Source organism: Equus przewalskii, chromosome 15 (assembly GCF_037783145.1).
Source record: "Equus przewalskii isolate Varuska chromosome 15, EquPr2, whole genome shotgun sequence".
Taxonomy (NCBI): Eukaryota; Metazoa; Chordata; class Mammalia; order Perissodactyla; family Equidae; genus Equus; species Equus przewalskii.
This window is the reverse complement of record NC_091845.1, coordinates 55594457-55616893: the sequence shown is the minus strand read 5'-3', so window position 1 is coordinate 55616893 and position 22437 is coordinate 55594457. Positions and strand designations below refer to the sequence as shown.

Here is a 22437-nt window from a genome sequence, read left to right as displayed (position 1 = left end):
TGCCGTTTAGCATTGTTCTAGTGCTGTCCTACTTTGTTATAACCCATGTTTAATAGCAGCCCAGAGGTTTCCATTTTGTCTTTTCTTTCACTTGAAGCTTACGCGTGTAGTTGTAATATGCTTTAGATTTTGTTCAGGGATAACTATAAGTTGATTCTAGAACAACTGTTGGACTTGGAAAGTCCAACAAGGAAGTCCAAGGAAAGTCGAAGGGCCTGAAAAATAATCTAGATTTTTTATTCTGTAAATTTATTCTTTAAATTGCCTAAAAATACTTCAGCCAAAAAAACAGAAGCAGGAATATCAGATAAAATTATATTGGCATACGATGAATAATTGTTGAAACTGGTGAAGAAAATATAAGGATTCATTATTACTATTTTCCCTACTTCTGTGTGTGTCTGAAAATTTCCTTAAAGAAAAATTATTTTGAAAAAATGAATAAATGAAAGCAGACATTTAGGGATGATTGAGCAGTTTTGGGTTTGTTTTCTGGTTTTTTTTAGAGATTTTATTTTTTTCCCTTTTCTCCCCAAAGCCCCCTGGTACATAGCTGAACATTCATTGCTGTGGGTCCCTCCAGCCGTGGCATGCGGGACGCCGCCTCAGCGTGGCTCGATGAGCAGTGCTATGTCCGCGCCCAGGACTCGAACCAACGAAACACTGGGCTGCCTGCAGCGAAGCGCGCGAACCCAACCACTTGGCCACGAGGCCAGCCCCTCTGTTTGTTTTTTTAAACAAACTTTTGAGAGGTTTTATGTCATTGATAAGTCAGGCTCAAAGATGTACAGGGATAATCTAAAACCTAAGTGGAGAGGAAAAGAAAAAATACTAAAATTCTATGGCATTGTTCAATTTCACATTGTGAGTGGTGAAATTTACTCCTTGGAGTGTAATTGGAATCATTTTTATTTGATTAGAAAAATCACAAAATATATTTTTGTGATTGTTAATACATTTGCAGCCACTTAAAAACCATTCAATATTCTTTTCTCTAATAATGCAGATCTAAGTAGATGAGGAAATATAGTAAAATCTATTTATTTTGAAAAATATTCTCTTTCACACATATGCGTGCACACACACACACACACACACACACACACACCTTTTACAATTCCTTGCATCCCTGCCACTAAAGGAATATGTGCACGTATATGTATGTGTATTTCACATTTAAAAGCAGACCAAGTAAAGGATTGTTTTATCATTATAGCATTTGGGTTAATCAGATGATACTGCAAATTCTCTATCAAGTTCAGATGTTTATATATGTAACCGCTCCATTACCAAAGAAGTTGGGAAGGCCCAATAATATTAAGAGAACAGTACCAAGGAGCACCAACAAAGAATCTGCATTTATCTAAAAAAAATTTAAAGCATAAAGGAATTTATAATGTATTTCCTTTCTGTTTAAATTATTGAATTTTATTGTATTTAAATTATACTTCAACAAAGTTGGGAGAAAAAGTAGAGACAAGTTATACAGTGTTGCTATGAGATTAAAAGGTTATACTTCAACAAAGTTGGGAGAAAAAGTAGAGACAAGTTATACAGTGTTGCTATGAGATTAAAAGGGAGATTCATGCAAAGCCCTTAGCATAGGGCCTCAGAAATGGTAGATGATACATGTAGTCATTTTTAAAAGTTATTTTATTAAGGTATTAGTTATTTTTATTAAGGTCATATTGGTTTATACCATTGTATAATTTCAGGCGTACATTATTATATATCAGTTTCTGTATAGACTGCATCGTGCTCACCCCGAATAGTGTAGTTTTTGTCTATCACCATACATATGTGTCCCTGTACCCCCTTTGCCTTCCCAGCCATCGCCTTCCCTCTGGTAACCACTGCTCTGTTCTCTTTATCCATGCATTTGTTTGTCTTCCACACATGAGTGGAATCATACTGTGTTTGTCTTTCTCTGTCTGGCTTATTTGATGATGTTTGTAATAACAATGTTGAGTTAGAGTGAATCCCATCTATTTGATAGAAAAATCTTTGATTCCCTTTAACTTAAGGATTTATAAGTAGCAGCTCATACACTAGAGAGGTAATCAGTAAACAGACAAATTATGTTAGGGAGAAAAATTATGAGTGCCTGAGGATTTGCAGCTTTTATTTCTCCTCTGCTTCCTAAAGAATATTTTATGTATTTTTTTTGTTTTTCTGATAAAGATAATGGGTGGGCAGAGCTGCAAGTTTGGAAGGAGCTGGGGCACACTGGCAACATTCTCTTTTAGACAAGGACTAGCAAGAAATAAGATTAGATCCTCAGCAATAAGGGGAGGAGTCGCAAAGATAGGAGTCTCTGAAGAATGAGAAAGTCCTGGGCAGGTGGGATATCCAGAGAAACTGGAAAGAAAGAGAGAAAGGGACCTATTAATGGGATTTCCTTGCTTTTTTTTTTTTTTTTTTAAGATAGTAGGGTAGATCTGAATTGCTTCTTTTTTATTCTTTGAGGAAGATTAGCCCTGAGCTAACATCCACCACCAATCCCCCTCTTTTTACTGAGGAAGATTGGCCCTGAGCTAACGTCCCTGCCCATCTTCCTCTACTTTATATGTGGGATGCTTGCCACAGCATGGTTTGGTAAGCTGTGCACAGGTCCAGGCCCAGGATCTAAACCAGCAAACCCCAGGCCACCAAAGCGGCGGAGTATGTGAACTGACCTGCTGCACCACCAGGCCGGCCCCTTGAATTGCTTTTTAATGTTTCTTAATTGTTTTTCTTGCACTTGATTTCATGCTAAGATTGACCACGGAGGAAGCCAGCTTTATTTATGTTACATAATCATTTATAAAATATTTGATCTACTTTCTTGGTTAATGTTTACTGAAGGTACAAGAATGAGTGCCCCCGAAGGAAACTATCTTCTTATTTTTCCAGTTCCATCCTTTCTTCCACTGAAACTCTGGCTCCTTTGAGATTATGTTATTGCTGCTTTCCTCGACTCTTTTAGGCCTAGCCGAAGGAAATTTCTGTCCTGCTCCTCATTATCACTAGAGAATTGGGAGCCAGATGGAATAAGGTTGCTTTCTTGATTTTTAGAGTGAAGGACCTTAGACAGTCTCTCTTCCAACACTCTCATTTAAATATGAAAACATTTATTCCATAGTGGGATTTGCTGTCTTTACAAAGAAATAAAACCTGAATCTTTAGGTTTGGCAATGGAAGTAGCATCCTATAACTGGGGAAAGCTAGACCTTGAAACTTGATTCTTGTCTCATGAGATGCATCTTCTTCCCGAGGATCCATGCCTATCTTCCTCTATTTTATATGTGGGTCACCTGCATTTTATATGTGGGACAGCATGACTTGATAAGCAGTGCATAGGTCCATGCCTGAGATCCGAACCGGCAACCCCTGGGCCGCTGAAGCAGAGTACGTGAATTTAACCATTATGCCACCAGGCCAGCCCCATGAATGTATGTTTTTAATGTTCTTCTCTTACTATTGAGAAAAGGCTATAATCATCAAGAGTGTGATAATTGTAGTAGGAAATAAGGAGAAGAGGATAACAGGAGGTAATGTGGAATGAACTACAGAATATCAAAGACCTAGGATTAAATCCTGGTTCTAACATTTGTTAGCTATACATGTTTGCTCAATTTACCTAAATGCTCTGATCTTTAATTTTTCCTCTCAAAATGGGTTTCAACTAAAAAACAGATTGTTTTGAGGAACAAATGTGGTAATGCACTAAAGCGTCTAGCTCAATGTCACACACATAGGAAGCTTCATTTCAAACTTAACTATATAATTCACCTTACAAAAGTTCATCTGTTCTTTAGAACTTGCAATTCCTATCAAATCTTAAATTGCAGTTTACTTTCTTTTCATTTTTATATCTACCAACTAGGAGAATATTCTGAGATATCTGTTCTCATTATATTTTTTAAAAAGGCAGGGGCTTCTTCCTCCTGACTGACAAAACCAGTCTTCTCAGAACCAACTTCCCAGATAAGGAAACAGGTGATTGATTTTAGATATGGACATTCTGCTTAGAACCAACTTCCCATGTGAACAACCATGGGATTAATTCCAGATTGGAGCCCCCTTGGAAAACCTCCCTTCTACCCCTCTGAAGGCCTCAGGGTATTAGCCAAAGAAGGTTGCGATTTGATGTGCCCAATGTCAAGACAGGAGCAGCTCACCAAATCTGGTAAGAGGATTGTGTCATTTCATTCTCATAGAGAGAGGAAGACAGACATTGGCTCGATGTGCTAACTTTCTTTAAGAGCATCCAAAATGGAAAAAGTAAAGAATGGTAGCATTTTCTCTTTTATATTATGTGGCAAATTTGACAGGGTCTCTCACAGGCTATGTCTACAAGAGTGAAACAAAGCAAAGTGTTTTATAGTAACGTAGCATATTTCGATTTCGGTCGTTTCGCAAAGTTGACCCTGGTAAAACAGATCATAACTCATATGAAAAGAAAGCTCTCCTTCTTACCACTTTAAATTTTATAGTCTAAAATAGAACCTTTGAACTCTCATCACTTCTGAAGTTCATCACTGTGTTGCCTGCAGAGTTTTGAGTCTATTTTCAATGGACTCTGCTATTCCTATGGTGGGATAAAAGAGAGGCATGGCTCCAGGAAAATGACTCTGAAAGTGAGACTTTTTATTTGTGACCCAACAGTGTGAATAATACCTAACACTTGTTTTGTGTGCTTCATAGTTCATAAAAGATATTCTCTTGCCTATCTTACACAATGGTCACATAATTACTCCCAATCTTCCATTCATTCAACAAATATTTACTATATGTTACTATATACCAGGCTTGGGTTTAAATGCTGAATATAAAGTAATATGATCCTGTGAGTTAGGGGGCAGCTACAACTTATTAGTAAGTTCCAGATATTTGAAGTGGCTGGTCCAAGGTTTTACAATGAATAATAGTAAAACTGAGATATGAAAGTAAAATCCATTATCAGCAAAACGATCCTATAAATCATACCGTCAACGATCCTCAGTTTGTGAGAATTCCGTCAAACAAGACTTTTTCCTTTTAGGAAAGCTTTTATAAATTCCTAGTTGGTGACTGCTTCTACGTAATTTGGATCTAATTGTCATGCCCAGCAAATACACACTGTGTTCAGTACAAAATATTTACTTCTTTGATTATGATTATTTTTAAGTAAAAATGAACATCCTGCCAAATTGCCATTGCTTAGAGTATGTCCCAGATGTGACTAGCCAAATTTGCAATGATCTTGACAAGACAGGGAAAGGTTTCCAGTGCCTACTTTAGATAAGAAAGCCTTCTTCACAGACTTATTAAATATTAAATGAATTATTGAGAAACTTAGAGACTCTCTTTTTGCAGAAATACTTTAAAAACTTGAAAGATGTATCTAATGTTCAACTGGATCAAAGCACAGTCTTGGCTTATTCAGTTGAGTGGATGCAGAAGGAGCAGTTACAGTGTGCTCTACTGTTGTCAAGCCATAGGACAGTTTGCAGGGTGTCTTCTACCCATCCCCCGCCCCCGCTGCCGCCAAAAAAGAGGCAAGCTTGCTAAAATTGTGTGTGTGCGCGCGTAATCTACTATGTTCCAGGAGCTACGTTATGCTTTCAGAATACAAAGATGAATTATGCAGAGATCCTACCCTCAGGAGGCTTTTGAATTAGAAGAGAAAGACTTAGAAACATGAGTGAGCTGAGGTGTTTTATATATGCCAAGTTAGATGTCTACATGGTAGAAACATGAAGGAAGAGATTGGGATTGACTTGTGATTTTTTTCTATTGCTTGGTTAATGTCTGTTTTGCTATCAGAAAGAAAATTCTTTAAGGGCTAGGACTGTGTCCATTTTATTCACTGCTTAAATTTTCCATGGATAGCACAATACCTGGTATATAGCACTGTGTTTCAAATTAATTTTGGATGAATTTCAGGCAAGTGTGAATGAATAAATTGAATGAATAGATTAAAAATTAATTAATTTTAGGTTCTGTCTATGAGAACTTGGGGGATGGGAAAAGAAGTCAGGAAAGATTTTGTGACAGTGATTAAGTGGGAAAAGAGGAAAGCCAGTCCAGACAGAGGAGCAGCATAAGCAAATCTAGGAAGCTGTGAAAGGTCTCTATCCCTTTCGAGTAGTCCTGTAAGTGGAAATGGAGAGGTGTATATTTAGGTCCTGCTGTTGAATGGTGTTTTGTGCTAAAGAGCTTGGATTTTATACTGTAGGTGAACATGTGGGGGATTAACGTGATAGATTTGCATTTTAGGAAAATCTACAGGCAGTTGGAATCCATATAAAGTACGTTTAATGTTCAGTCCCAATGGAAGAATTCGTACCTGTTTAGGACAGTTACTCAACCTTCCCCTGAGGTAGTCTAGCCCTAAGCTGTTTTATCCCTTTGTTTCTAAAGCGAAAACAAATGGATATTCTGTTTTAGAGCCATTTGTATGCATTGTTTTTACACTAAACTCCTCCACAGGTGGGACTGCCACGTTATTTATTTATTTTTTTTATGACTCCTTAGGTTGATTTATCCAGAGATGTTTGCAGCACACATGCTCCTTAACGTCTCTTGAAAAACTCAGTTTCTAGTATCTGGGTTAAATTTATTTAGTATCGATTAGTAAGTGATTCAGACTGCTTGAAAGCACTCTTCAAAACTGTCACAATTTCAATACCTTGGCTCTTGAATTAGGAAAAGCTCAGTCCCAAGCCGTTGCCCCTGTAAATCCTTCTCTCACTGAAGGTGAGGTTCTCGCCCCAGCTGATGCCTCTAGCCTTGTTAACTGATACCTACAGTGTAACATGCAGCTGTCATTTGAAACTGGAATTATATTTATTTCTACTAACTCAGTTCACTGCATTTTGGGAATTCTTTCAGCCTCTAGCACAGGAAATATATGCTTAGAAACAGCATGTGGGAAATTGAGCTCTGTTTTCTTGACCTGAGTTTGAGTTCAGTTTGGGGGTGCCTATGTGTTTGCTTCCTTGGTGGAGGATTGTTAAGTGGATACTGGGAAGAAAACTGATGTTTTTCATTATAAAATTCATCCCTACCTTTCCCTCTCCATTTGTTCCTTCCTAGGGCAGTTAACATGAGTTTTGCATGAAATTAGAGCCACACCTGGGATTATGACTTGGAATTCTTTCTTGTTTTTTTTCTTTTCAAGTAGGCTGGCTAGTTAGATTTAAATATGGAAATGATGGGACTTTATGCTCTCTTAGAAGAGGAAAATGTTGTGCCCTCACTCTTCAATCCTTTAAGATTTCATTTTAGGAAGTTATTTTGTCTGTCTGCATTTATTTTATAATTTGATCAACAGATAATGAAATGTGTATTACCCCCAGCCACTTGCTAGGCTACTGGGGTGATGCTAGGCAAAGGTGAATAGGACCCAGCTCCTGACTTTAGTCAAATCAAATCCTCGTAATAGTGGAGGAGAACATGGAAAAACATTATGGAAATTTAATGAGATTTAGTTGGTCCCCTATTGATGGACATTTATAAATTATGATACATGATAATTATGCTCCAATACTGAGCAGCATTTCAAAAGGGTGATATGTGCTAATATGGAAAGGTCTTCATATATAATTAATATGAAAAAACAACAAAACCAACCTGCTGAGCAACAGTGCCCCCTTTGGAATTAAAAAAAAGAGAAAGAACTAGATAGGCAGATTAGTAGATATATATTTATGCATTTTCCTGGAAGGAATTATAAGAAAGGGGGGCAGGAGTTAAGAAGAGGTCTTGTACTTTTTATTTTTAACCTTTGTATCCTTTAAATTTACTAACTTTATACATGTCCTTTTTCCATTTATGTATTTATTCATTTTTAATATCAAAGGCATATCTACTCTCTAAGATTATAGCTGTATTTTTTTCTTCTTTGTACCTCTTCCTAATAAAAAGTGCCATGTTACACAGAGTGTAATCTATAAATATTACGTACGGTATGCAAAGATGTCTACCAGAGGCAAGTACAGCACCGTGAAATATGGAGGAGGGAGGAATGAGGCAAGACCAGATAATGGTCCATCTTGGTCAATAAGTAATATCCTTTTATTTTTAACGACTTTATGTTAGATACCTTTTTCTTGATGTTTTGCGTTTGCCACATGAGGTTCCCGACTCTGTAGTTAGATATGTAAGTTAGAGTTAAGTCAACTGATGCTTCTTAGAAGTGCTGGTACTTTCCACTTTCTTGGTGTCAAAACACTGTCACAGGTAGTGTTTCAGTCATATTCCCTATAAAATGAACTCAATTTAACCTTCAGCACGTACTTTGTGTCCGATCTACTTGAAACATTAACTTTTTCATTATATTATTCCCCTTATGTGGTTTTTCTTCTAAAAATAATCTTTTCCTACATAAAAAGAATTATCAGAGAATTGCTACAAATAAAAAGATGATGATATTTTAATACTTAAAACAGAGAGGTAAGCTTGAGATAATTACTTAGGCCATAACATGATTTATCAAAAAGTGATTTTCTCTGTCTCGTTTCTAGGCAAACAGCTGTTCTCTGCTTTTATTATCACTGTGGGGCATTTTCCTTTCCTGTAAGGCCATTTCCCGTAGTAGAGAATTATATTTGAAACTAAGTATAAGCATTAATCCATTACCGAGGGATAAAATTGGGACTGTACATGCAAATTATACTTTCTTTGAAGTCTCTTATTAACTTTTTATTTATTTTGCACTTTTTGGGTTTATCTTCTTTTGCTCATTTTGGCTTAAGTGATAGGGGTAAACATGTGTCTGACACTTATAAATATAACCCCAGTAATTTGTTTATTCTGTTAAACCAAACTGTTATTAGAGTGGCCATGTGAATCATCTTGGAAGGTCTCATTGGTTGCTTAGTTTTTGAGTTCTAATTGCAACCTGTTGTAGAGTAGCATTGTAATCATATGTTAATGAATAGTCAGGTGTTTTGCTCCATCCCCAAATTATGAAGTCAATCTCAAGAACTGCTTAAAATTCATTTCCTTTTACCTTTGATGGTAAGGAAGGTAGAAAGCAAGCAGTCAGAGAGAGCATCCAGAGAACACAGTTCTGGGCATGACTTTGCCACTGGCTGTGAAAAATTAGCTGGCAATTCCTTAAACTTTCATTTTCTTTATTGATAAAATAAAAAGTTTGAATTGAATAAATTTTAGGGTATGACAGACAGAGGCTATATGCCTTCCAGGATGGAAGTTTATTACAGCTAAGAATTACCCAGATCACTACACCTCACGTCATCTATTATGGTATAGAGAACATAATTAAATGGTAAACAGGATGCTAGGGGCTGAAAAGAGATGTAACCAAATAATCTACCTTGCCATATGCAAAAGGCTTTCTAACTGCAAAGATAATAATTCTGTGTGGTAAACTTAAAGGAATTTTTTCTGTGTAAATTGTGGTTTAAATTTGGGACGTGCTAGCTCCACATCTAGAAATATATCTATATTCATATATACACGTACACACATATACATATATGCACAAGAAGTCTCTCATGTATAGAACAAATGTGAGAGAGAAAGTGAACAGTTTTTAACAAATCATTTGCAGACAAATCAGAGGACTTTGTCTGCAAAACTTTCCTGGATATAACAAAAACTAGTATTGTGGAATAAGTTGGGGAAAAATAAGAGCGTGGCTTCCAACATACAGTTAGCAAGAAATACACTTATACCTATCGTTTTTACATTATTATTCTTTGTTGCAAATCAATATAGACTACTCCTGTCTACATATAGAAGGAAACAAGGGATGCTGGTCAGGTGTAAGGCAGCAGAAAGCTTAAGGACTGTGGAACACTGGAGCAAATGCTGAAAAGAGTTCACATTCGTCGTTGTAAGGCTACCAGTTTTTAACTTCAGGTCTATATGGTCCCAGGTGTTCTAAAAGTATTTCAGCTAAATCTTATCATTGCATCCATCTCATTCATTCTTACTTTCATTCAGCAAACATTGGATGAAAGCCTGTTTTTAGCTAAACTAAATAATGCTGGGTATCAACCTTCATGTGCTCATTCTTGAACTGGCACTTGGCCCAGGGGGAGCCATGCAAGTGAACTGCGATGTTTCACAACTCTGTGTAGTCTTGGACGTGATTTCTAAGCTAGAGGATATTCTATGACTATAATGCTAAAAGTCGACATCCATTTTATGGTCCCAAAATACCTATCCATATTTCTATGATAGCATCCATTGCAATCTATTAGATTTTCCTTTTGTTTGTCTTTCTCCCTCTAGACTGAGCACTTTGCCAGGTGCAAAGTCTGGAGTAGTGCAGCATATATCATATACTGAAGAGATTTGAAGGTTTTTAAAAAACGAATGAATGTGTGAAAAATATTTCTGAGTTTGATTAGCATCCTTCAATTTGTATTGTTTTTGAATCCATTAGTGTGAAGAGCTTTTTCATCTGCAAGTCACGCAGAATATCATAGGAATAGTTTTGGGGTTTTTTGAATTTGTTTTGTTTTTTTAGTTGAAAACTAATTTATGTCCACACATTAAAAAACAACTAAAAGATAGTTCCTAGGTCAAAATTCTGTCATATTTTATCTCAGTTCTTGAAATTCTCTCTTGTTTAACTCCTTTCTCTCATCCCTCCACTCTTACTCTGAGATTTTATAAGCTCACCTCTAATAAACTGCTTCTCTGGTCACAGCAGGAATTACGCTATTGATATATATTAGCTAAAATATGTGTCAATATCTACTTGTTGAATATGATGTTAGAGAACATTCTTAGTGGATCATAAAACTGAAGGTGTGTTGTTTTAAACATAAAATCAAAATAAAATTGTTTACATTAATCTGCTAAGCCAAATATTCGTTGTTGTTTTGTTTGCTTAAAACAGCAAATCCTGTAAGCCATTAGATTATCTTATCAGTTTATGCATTGAATGTTTCATGTTTAATACAAAGTTTGGAAGACTAGAAATACTCCACGAAGCAAGCAAACAGTAATTACTCCTTCATAATTACCATGCAACTTTATTGCCATGCATTGTTATAATTATATTTTAAATACTCCCCATTTGCATGATAGACCATAATATCTTCTAGCACATTACAATCTGTGGCTTATAGCTGCATCTCACTTCCACAAAGGCCTATTCTTCATTTAGTCTCTATTTTAACTACTGTTAAAAGAGACTAAACAAAATTAATTGGCACCATAATACTGCAATAAGGAAATTGTAGACAATATAATATTTCTGTGCTACTGAAATCATCTCATTATTCAGAGGACTCATGTTTAACATCTGAGATGTATTTCTCCTTCAGTGAAGGAGCCAGTCATGATCAAACCAGTGCTTCTCAAACTTGAGTGTGCACAGGAGTCACCTGAGGGTCTGGCTCAAATGCAGATTTTGATTCCGTACGTCTGGGGAAGGGCCCAAGAGTCTGCATTTCTAATCAGCTCCCAGGTGCTGATATCATTGCTGCTGGTCCTTGGACCACACTTTGAGTAGCATCACTTTCAAATATTTCATATACCTATACCCAAAATGCTGTTAACAGTATGCATGTGCACATGCACACGCACACACACACTCACAGCACACACACATGTAAACCCTGACCTCTGCTATAGTCACTTTTCACCAGCAAGCCTGGAAATTGCTACTATCAAAGGACTTAACACAAACAGAAACAGCATTCAACCTATCAAACTCTGCTAAGAAAGCACTAGGTAATTTCCCTCTAAAGTGAGATGAGGTCAAGTCAGAGCTTCTCAAAGAATGTGACATTTGAGCTACATTTTGAAGATAGATTAGGAGTTTGCTAGATTCTGTTTGTGTGGGGAAGCTGGGAAAGGCATTTAGAAGAGGGGACTGTTAAGCACGTGGGGTGGGAGGAGAGTGATGAAAGGTAAGAATAAGGGGTCAACTCTTTTCTGATCAAGGAGTTTGGATGTTATCTTGCAGGTATTTAGAAGTCACCTAAGAACTAAAAGATTAAATAAATCTTAATTCACCTAATTTACTAATATTTTCTCTTCCATTCTCAATGAAATATTCCCTGTTGGGAAACCAACAATCAGAATTACACTCCCGGAATTCAAGAATAATATTATGGATATTCCATCTTTTTTTAATAACATATTTGACATTTTGTTTCTAGGGGTTTACTTTTTTAATTCATTTAGTAAAACGTTGTAGCCCTATCTGCTTTCCCATCATAATCATCTTCAAATTAATAAAGTAGCAGTGCATGTTTCAACCTACCAATGTCGATAGATATAAGTAAGGCATTCTCGGCATCCACGGTGTAACAATTTATGAAGCGCCTCAAATGTCCAGTGGCTAAGATTTGAGGCCTCTAAGACACTGTAAAACACAAGTCACAAAGACGTCTCAGTTAAAAGTTTAAAAAGTCTCAGTCTATGACTTTTTACGTTTCCCTTAGTGTTAAAAACATTTTTTTGAAAGTTCTCTTTTCAGTGATGGAAAACTTCAGTGTAGGTTCTCATAGTCTATCTATATTTGATCCTTGGCAAGTTAGAATATTGTTATTTGTTAAGATTTGTTTCAAGAATGCTTCTACAAAATATTTTTATGCCAGTGGGTAGACAAATCGTTAGGTTAGTGATTTGTTCGGGGCCTTTTCTGGCCATTGCTGCCCCCTAATTCTAGAGCTTCAAAGGTTTCTCAAAAAAGGTTTTTAAATATGTATGTGTCTGTGTGTGTGTGTGTATGCATATATATCACATATGTCAATTCCCTAGTTTAAATAAATGTACAGTATTTATACATATTACATACTTAAAGCATATGTATTTAAACAAGAGAATTGGGAAAGCTCTGCCTTTTTAGATATGTAATTAGAGGTATATAATTGTTTTAACAAAGGCAGACTAAAGATAGAGATTACCTCTTTCAACCAAGAAAGAGTTCTGGGAACTTGGCTCTAGAAAAGTTTTTAACATTTGAACGTGGGACCTGGAGGAGGAAATCCCCAATAAAATCTGTTGCTGTGTGGATGACACAATCCTTTTCTTAGTAGTAAAATACAGCTTTACTGGATTTAAACTGCCAATAGATCTCTTGCAACCGAGCGACCAAAAAAATAATAGTAATAATTTTTTTTCAAGCCAGAAAAAGGAACAGGGAGCATTCTTTGGAGGCAATTCCGTATTAACACACATGGCCTGCATCATATTTACGGCATGATGGAAGCCAGAGTTTGGTGATGACTCAGAAGGCGAACCTGGGCTGTCACGGGCAGATGGTCCAATGACAAGCTGTAGTCAGCAAGAACCATTTTGAAAATACAGATCCTCCCCATGAGCAGATATTCTTTTTGTCGTTCTTGGAGTTTAGTCGAAAGTTCTGCAGCCAAACCACCATGGAGTTAAAATGGAACAGAGCTGATGAAAATTAAGCCATGTTGATTGAACAATCTGACTCTGATAGGTGATCAGGTTTCACAGCTGGTAGCTGGCCAGTGGCTAATAGAGATGCTCAGCAATAATGGTAGCTGTAGCTAACAAGGATTTAATATTTATTTATGTACCATACACTGTTTTAAGCCTTTTCCATGCATTAATTTATTTAATCTTCACAACAGCTCTCTGAGGTAGACAACATTATTATTCTTATCTTATACATAAGAAAAATGAATTACAGAAAGGTTAAAAAAAAAAAGTGTCCAGTGTCTTGTAGCTAATGAGTCAGGGAGCCAGACCTCAAACCCAGGAAGCAGACTGCTACCCCTAACAATTAAATGCACCCAAAGTAGTGTATATTAAAGCTTATAAAAACATGAGCAGTCTAAAGGGAAGTCATTATCAGATCCTAGACCATTAGAACTGGTATACTATGTACCCTAAAAGAATCAGTTTTAGGAAACAATAAAGCGTATACTGCTTTAGACAGTAGAAATTATGACTCATGAAGGCCATTATTCAAAGAAGCATAAAGGGTAAATTCTACAATTCTTTACAGCAGAAAATTTAAGGTATTTCTAGATTTGTTTGCCTTTTATGAGAAATTTGTACTATTGCCAGTGATAGACTCACATGTTAGCATGACCATCCCATTGGAATGGATGGATGTACCTTGAATCTTTAAAATGGCAAGAGAGAAAATACCGTATAGTGGAAAATAATTTTGTATATAGAAATTTATACTACTGAAGTCTCACAGGACATTTTCTTGTGCATAGAGTTTTGGGGTCCAGTGATTATATCTACCCTGTGGTGTTTCATTTGGAGAAAGAATTTAGCCTCCTTCTAATTTGATGGCAGCAACTATCTGCAGACATCTCATGATTCAGCCTGTCCCTTCTGTGATTCTTGTGGCTTCAGCCAAGTCAGAGGCTCATAAGAGTAGACAGTTGAAAAGCACTTGTGCTCAGTGAGGCAGTGATATTTGTTGCGTGCCCTCCATATACAGAGTGGTGTACTAATCATCCAGATTAGTAAATGCAAGCAACCTAGCTGGGAGTGGGAATGGAGAGAAATGGCTGTTGGGGAAAATGGTATCAGTTATCTATTAAGACAATAATGCTGCATATCAATTACAAAATCTTAGTGGCATGAAATGGTAAAGATTTCTTTAGCTCACAGATCTGTAGGATGGTGTTGACCAATCTCACCTGTGGTCAACTGCATGTTATCTATGTTCCCCTGCTGATCTTAGGCGAGCTCACTGACATGTCTGAGTGGTGACTGGCCATTGGATGATCTAGTTTGGCCTTTGCTAGGAGGGTAGGGATTACTCATCTACATTTGTATCTAATCCTCCAGCAGGCTAGGCTGTGCATATTCACATAGCCATGCAGAGAAACAAAAGAAGCAAGCCTCAATGCTTAAAACCACTTCAAGCTTCTGCTTATGTTTCATTTGCTAACTTCTCACTGGCCAAAGCAATTCACATGGGATCAGTTCAAGAGTCAGAGTGAGGGGGCGCAAGAATACTATATGGCAAAAGGCAAGGATCCAGGGATGGGTAAAGAATTAGGACCATTAATACAATTAATCTTTAGCACAACACACTTTTGCAGGGGGTCATGGGAGGAGGGAGTTCATTTTGGTTTTCAGATTATAAATTTACAAATTAATATTTGGTTTATTCAAGCAAACTAACAAAAAACCCTCCCAGACATGTTAATGCATTGATCAAGTTCATTACACCAAAAACAAGTTTGTTTTTATTCATTCATTTTTAACTATGTTTGTGATAATGACAAGTACCAATTTTCCCAGTCAAGTCTGGATGTGGAAGGGGCATCAATTCTCAAAGAATAATTTTTGCCCTGTTGTATTTTAAAAGATTGTCATTTTGCAATGTCATTGTTGGAAAGGGAGTTCTGTCATATTTTAGTTTTGATCACTTTCTCTTAGGAAATAAATTTACTTAAGTCACCCAGGACCACCACGTTTCTCCCAAGTCCATGATTCATTTGTTAGGGCCATGTCCTTTGCCTATATTTTATCAAGTGAGTTCACTTAATATTCAAAAAATTACTCTCCCTGACATTCTGGCTAGATTTTACCAGAAAATTAGAGTGAAAGGGATTGGATGGACAATCAACTTCTAGCCTTTTTTGAAATTCAGAGGATTAATGAGAATATAAAGCTAATTTGGCGGCAATTAGCAAAATAGCTCCCTTTTTAGAAAGAAGCTCCTAAGTATCTATTTCCGAAATAGAATCCTACAGTTTCTACAGTGAAAATATAGTTGCTTTGAGGGAGAAATATTTATCCACAAATACTGGCTACGATTTTGTTTCTAACATAGCTGGGAGGGGTCAACACTTGACTCTTTACTTCTGAGGCAAATTCACATTGTGCTTCAACTGATTATTTTTTCAACAATATTTGTTATATTCTTTTATGATCTGCCAGGACCTTTTTGAAGCCCAGTTAGTTAGAACAGCGGCCAACAGAGTTGAGACTAAAAGGGGTCCAAATATCTCTCAGAAGCAAAACTACTTCAAAAGATATGCATTACAAAGCACTACTGTGACTCAAATAATCACTTATTTTTAAGGGGGATTTGCTAATGTAGAATTGGTTTCTTGTCTTCCCAGCCCCTAGTGAGCCTTTACTGTGCAAATTCGCTGATGGAGGACAAAAGAAGCGACAGAATCAAAGCAAATACACCCAGAATGGAAGGCCTTGGCCCAGGGAAGGAGAGGTGAGTCCTGACTGACTTTTGCTCAGAAATTTGGCAGCAGACATCCCTCTGAAGGGCAGCAAGGCAGACATTTGGGGCCATGATGAAATCAGGTCCTGTGGAAAACCAAATGGCTTCAAAGGGGGCAGATGCGCAGGCCTCTATTAATGTGCTCAAGATAAAATTACTTGAGGAGGATTATAGGACTCCAAAATGGACCTCAGTTCTGCACTACCGTAAGTCTCCTGTCCTTCACCAAACTTGAACCTGATGGGCACTCCAGACTCATCCACAAAGAATTGACCTGTAGTTGTATAATAGTTAAAAAGTGAGGATATAATTACTTAAGAAAATATTTTAAGTGGACTCAATAGTGAGAGTTGAACATTTGTGTTAAAACAAAAATTTAGATTTATTTCATTCTACCATTGAGATCCTCCACTTGTACACTTGTGTGTATTTATGCATGTGCTCATATGTTCACAAATGTGTTGATATGTGTTTATATATGTATGTATCAATCTAAAATATGATATTTTCTGTTGGTCAAGAAGGAGAAAAAAAGTTGATCCACACAAGATTTTGCTTTTCTCAAAAAGGAGAAGAGCATGTAGCAGTTAATTATCCATTTACCCTCCTAACACAAAACGGTAGAATCCAGTGCCACTAGGGAATGGATTCCTTTTGGTTATTTTTGTTGTAAGAAGACAAGGAAAAGGTGTCTGGGCTTCTAAGAGGTCTTTTCATTCTTTGTGAAATGGAATGGAGTTGTTTGAATGACTTGAATAAATGCCATTTTGTACCAAGGCCATAATTTCAACAGAATAGCCTTATTTAGTATTTCTATTCAAAGCACCTACTTCCTCCATTTATCATTTAAGAGGCATCCTACTTGATGCAGGATTTTACATTTTCAACACTGAGAGAACAGTTGTAGGGAAAGAAAGGAGGCTGGAATTTTTCTCAGCAAAATCTTTAGCCATTTTTCAGTTTTTAAGACTGTCGCTTGTTTTGAGTATTTCCATGCAGTCTCAAAACCCCTGTTAAAGTGTATAGTTATGCTCAAGTACTGTATAATCTATAACTCGTTACCTTAAGAAGTAAAGAAGAGAATCACCATTGAGTGCTGGAAGATAATTAAAAAAGGCAAGAGTTTCAATAGTCTCAACTTTAGAAAGGCATTTTATGCTATGTTCAAAAAAAGAGGTGAGGAGGGAATGACCGGTGCTTTTTTAGCACACAGTTTGTTGATCAGCAGGTAGCCCCACTGCCCCCAGAAGACAGCTGATTTCTGATAGCACTCATTATCACGTTGGTCCCATACCAAACATCCGTAGTCTATAAAAACTCTTTTTATCTTTTAAAATTTGGTTGGTCAAATGCCTACTGATTAGCGACCTTTCTGGATTACAGACCATAACCCAAAAGCCTCAACACTCAATTAGGTAACTTAGCACTAATGGCTGAAACTTAGTTCCTGTCTCCTTAAGAATCTGTATTATTACATTCACAATATAGAAGCCATCTCCAGCAGGAGAGCTCACCTGAGTCTACGTTTCTTAGAAACCAAACCAATAAACATAAAAGAAATGTAGAGTTAGAGCTGCCTGCTACTGCATACAGAATCCAGGGCTTTGGGTTTAGAGGCATGGTGAAGACCTTGTGTACCGCTGGCAGGGAAGCATATGGAGTCAAGTTTAGCACCCAGAGCATCTTATAATTTAAATGTAGGTTTTAAAGGTATATTTCTAATCTTTGTTTTCAAAAGTTGCTTGTTAAGAGCTGTAGATTTTCCTGTTGAACTGTGAAAATCAAGGAACATTGATTGAAGGAACATTGATAAATTTATCTGTCTTAAATAATAATAAAAATATATTCCAAGTATATAGGTACATTCTGAGAAAAGAAATCAGGAAAGGAAATGGCATGCAGTAAAAATATGCTTAGCAAATATCTTGGTTTTGAGATGAGCATGTTAATTTTCATACCTGGATTGTGATCTTAGAAGTAGACATACCAAGAATGTTGGATAACTGCGTGTACCCATCATTATATATATGTTTGTGTTATTTTTTGAGGAAGATTAGCCCTGAGTTAACATCTGCTGCCAATCCTCCTCTTTTTGCTGAGGAAGACTGGCCCTGAACTAACATCCGTGCCCATCTTCCTCTGCTTTATATATGGGATGCCTGCCACAGCATGGCTTGCCAAGCGGTGCCATGTCTGTACCCGGGATGCAAACTGGAAAACCCTGGGCCACCAAAGCAGAACATACGAACTTAACCGCTGTGCCACTGGGCCGGCCTCGATTATATATTTTTTACTTCTATTTCGCCTTGCATTTTACTTGCTAGAGTAAGTTAAAGTATATTAGTATGATTGATAAAGTATGACATCATACAAATTAATACTATATAAGCCATATTTAACTAATTTTTATATACCAGTAAATTCTAATTACTGTATTTTGTTGATTCTAAGACACCATTTTTGTCGTTGTTGTTTTTCACATTTTAACACTTCTGAAATTGGTTCTTCTCCTCTGATCACTGGCATTATTACAACACAATTTGCATTTGCTCCTGTTAGTCACCTGGGGGCAGTACCTGCATTCTCTGCTTAAAGTCATTGACCACGCTGATGGCAGGAATTGACATTCTAACCAAAGCAAGGACTGTGGGTCAGATTCTTAGAGAGATTGTTTTTGGGTCCCTTTTCTTTATCCAATGTCAAGATCGAGAAATGCAGTTTTCCGTGAAGTCCGTTTCTGACGGGTGGTTTAGCTTCTCTTTTGCCTTTACGCCAATGGTGTAGCCCTTTAGCAGCACAGCTTTATCAGGTCGTTTTGAGTTTTATTCTCATTTGCTTGTTTGTTTTGTTATACAAAATAATCATACACCTTTCATTTGTTGTTCCCTTAAGATGAAAGATGATAATGTAGATCTGATGCTTCAGAATTTGAGATAATAGCGTAGATCGTGGCTAATGTTTATTTTTCCTCTTTCTTGAAAATCAGGTAAAAAGTGATAATGTGAAAAAGATTTCTGATGAAATGCTTAAGATACAAAACAAGTGGATTGCAAGCATCTTAGAAGTACCCTCAACGTGACAATTGATAGGCCAATTAAAATTTTAATTTATTATGTAAAGCTGTTTTTTTCTGGGTGACCTTTTGATAACAGTTCTTTTAGCATAGTTTGGTGAAATGCATTTCTTTACAAAAAATCTAAGGCTGAAAACTTTATACACAGAAATAAGTGTAAATTAACGTTTTGAAATATAAGTATATGCTGGTAGAAATGTTATTGCGTAAGTGAAAAGCACAGGGATATTTTAAAGTTATTAACTAATCTTTCAAGTAACGACTGAAACTCTGAGCAGAATGATCAGGAATTGAGGCTGTTAGGCCTCTCTTTCTGGGTGTTCTACAGGTCTTATCATTTTATTTCTTAATGCAGCAGTTCTCAAACACTTTGGTCTCAGGATCCCTTTATACTCTTAACAGTTATTATTTATTAGATCGTTAAAAAAAATAAGCCCATCACATGTTAACAAAAGTGATTTATTTTTGTGGAAAATATTATATTTTTCAAAGAAAAGACAATTTTTTTCTTGAGAAGAATGGCCCTGTTTTACATTTTTGCAAATCACTTTTAATGTCTGGCTTTGTAAAAGATAACCAAATTTGCATATCTTCTTCAGCATTCAACCTATTGCAGTATGCTCTTTGGTTTAAGTATATGAAGAAAATTAGCTTAACATAGATATGTCATTGAAAAAGGGAGGACCTATGGATCTCCTAAAAGGACCTCAGGAACCCTTAGGTGTCGTTAGACCACACTTTGAGAACCACTGTCCTAGAAAATCTCAAGCCAAGGACAGGGCTGATATTCAACTTCTGTAAACCGGAAGAGCCATGCAACTTGTTAAAATATTAAAATGTATCTGAATTATTTGGTAAATAGCCACTGCCCCTTCTACCCTGCTGCCTCCTCCAGGACCTCTCCAGGAAGATGGGGGTGCTGCCTGGCACAGCAGGAGTTCCCCAGGATCCTACTTGTGTATTTACATTCTGATTGGCCAGTACTTATGCCGTAGTGGTGTGAAATGTTTTTAATGTCACCCCATCTCAGAAATGGTCTCACTTTATCATCGCTATGACTCTTATGACATTACAGTGGCCAGGAGTTCCAGTACATCTGAGACCATACTCTCAGATCTCTACTTCAGGCAAAGTGTGGCCCAAATTGATCTTGTTCATGCTCCCCCAAATGACTGGTCTGGAATGAGGAATGCTTCACATCAGTCCAAAATTATATCAGAAACACGAAGAGGAACTCATGTTACTTCCTCCTGTATTTCCAAAGAATACATTTCCAATGACTACCAAAAAGGCCACCAAATTTGTTTGGATTCTATACCTCAAATAATAAGAACAACTGATCAAAAAACAGTCAACTGTCTTGTAAACAAGATTGGATCAAATCAAAGGATGGATGGTTTCACTGTGATGATGAGAGTCTCTCAAATTTTGAATGGCTTTATGTTGATCTTTGCTGTGACTGGTCTTTTGGGTTTCCTTCAGAATTTTCAAATATACATAAATGCTAAATTTCAAATCACAGTAGATGATGCTGTTTCACCAAATCTACATGCTGAGCTGTTATCCTTAAATTGTGCAAATATCATAAACTAACAATTTTTCACCAGCTTCAAAACTTTTATCTAACTTTCATAAAATCTTCCCAAACTCTATACTAATTGAATCAGTAAATGTCATTGATAACAATTGCTTTGGGAATTGTACTTCCAAGAAATTGTATTTAGGCCACGGACACAAACAAGAGACATGGCAATTGAACAAGAAGTAACCCAACAAAGTGCTCATATGTCTAGTGAAAAAATGCCAAGGTTTTATTATAAAAACTAAAATCAAGAAAATGATGTTTCTTGCCTTTCTCGTATTTACAGTTCTCAGCTCCAGCCAAGTTAAAAGCAATAAACAATAATGAATATTTTATATTTGATGCTCTGAAGATATTTTTCCTTATGGTAGAAACATTTAGTAAGATTATCTTCATAGTCTACATATGAAAATGAACTAATGGAACTAATATAATATTGTTACCAATCAACGCTCGAGTTCCCAGGAATAGTTTACAAGTTATGTTGGAGAGAAGATGAAGAAAGTTGTTTTGGGATACATTCTAGGAATACTAAAGTTTTGAATTCCTTACCTATTCCCAATTAAAGAGTAAATTTTAGATGAGACATGATGTTATATTATTTCTGGAAGACATTTTGTTTGCCTTTATTTAAGTTTTTATTTAAACTTTTTTTTTTTTTTTTGGCAAGGAAGATTGGCCCTGAGCTAACATATATTGCCAATCCTCCTCTTTTTGCTTGAGGAAGATTGTCACTGAGCTAACATCTGTGCTGATCTTCCACTGTTTTATGTGGGATGCTGCCACAGTGTGGCTTGACTAGTGGTGCTATGTCCATGCCCAGGATCCCAACCTGCAAACCTTGGGCCACTGAAGTGGAACACACGAACTTAACCACTGCACCACCAGGCGAGCCCCTTAAGTGCATTTTTATTTGTCCAAGTCACAGGCCTCTGGGTACAGGAGTACAGTGTTTACACCACATGATACCACGGGGTCCATTTACATAAACTAGATGTAAATGGCACCCACTGGCATGGTGCAATGCTATGGCCCTGCCTGGGCATCTTAGTTTGAAAATGTTTAAGAGATAGGGTAAACTGACATAGTGTACTTTAATTTCCTTAAACTAGTAGACCTAGTTAATGCACTCACAAAATCCTCTACTAGTGAACTGAAAGCTAAGGTTATCAGTTTTATCATAGCCAACTTAAGCTAAGTGATTTGTTATGACCTATAAGCCAGATAATATGTTGTCTATTTTCAGACCTGAAATCAACTTGTTTTCAGTGATGGATGAAAACTTCCCCTGTGCTGTAAAGTTTTATAACTCTTGTCCATTCAGAGCCACTATTAATAAAAATTCTCTTCAGTGCCAGTAAGTGAATGAAGGCCTGCAAAGGTCATGTGGGAGAATGGGATTTCTCATGCTATTGTGAAGTCCATAGCCAAGTGCAGACAAAGTTGATGAACCTGATTCCAAACATTGAGCCTCCTCCTTGTTGTGCCTCAAGGTATTAGGAGTAATTATTCATTCTGGCTGAATCCATTTATGATTGAGACAAAGATGTCTTTTCAGATTTCTGAGTAGACAGATAGCCATACTCAATCACACAATAGTTACATCCTATATCCAATTCTAGATAAATAAAATTTTTCTTTGAG

General features: G+C 36.7%; 1 protein-coding gene across 10 annotated transcripts in view; it reads left to right on the top strand.

Annotated features, from left to right (window-relative positions):
- The window catches only part of RBMS3 (RNA binding motif single stranded interacting protein 3), a 1256175-nt gene that overhangs the window by 1103928 nt on the left and 129810 nt on the right, over positions 1-22437 (top strand). For all 10 annotated transcript variants that reach the window (XM_070575925.1, XM_070575921.1, XM_070575924.1 and 7 more), the window contains one exon: positions 16023-16129. In XM_070575925.1, the coding sequence (XP_070432026.1) occupies positions 16023-16129 (107 nt within the window). The remainder of the gene's footprint in view (positions 1-16022; positions 16130-22437) is intronic.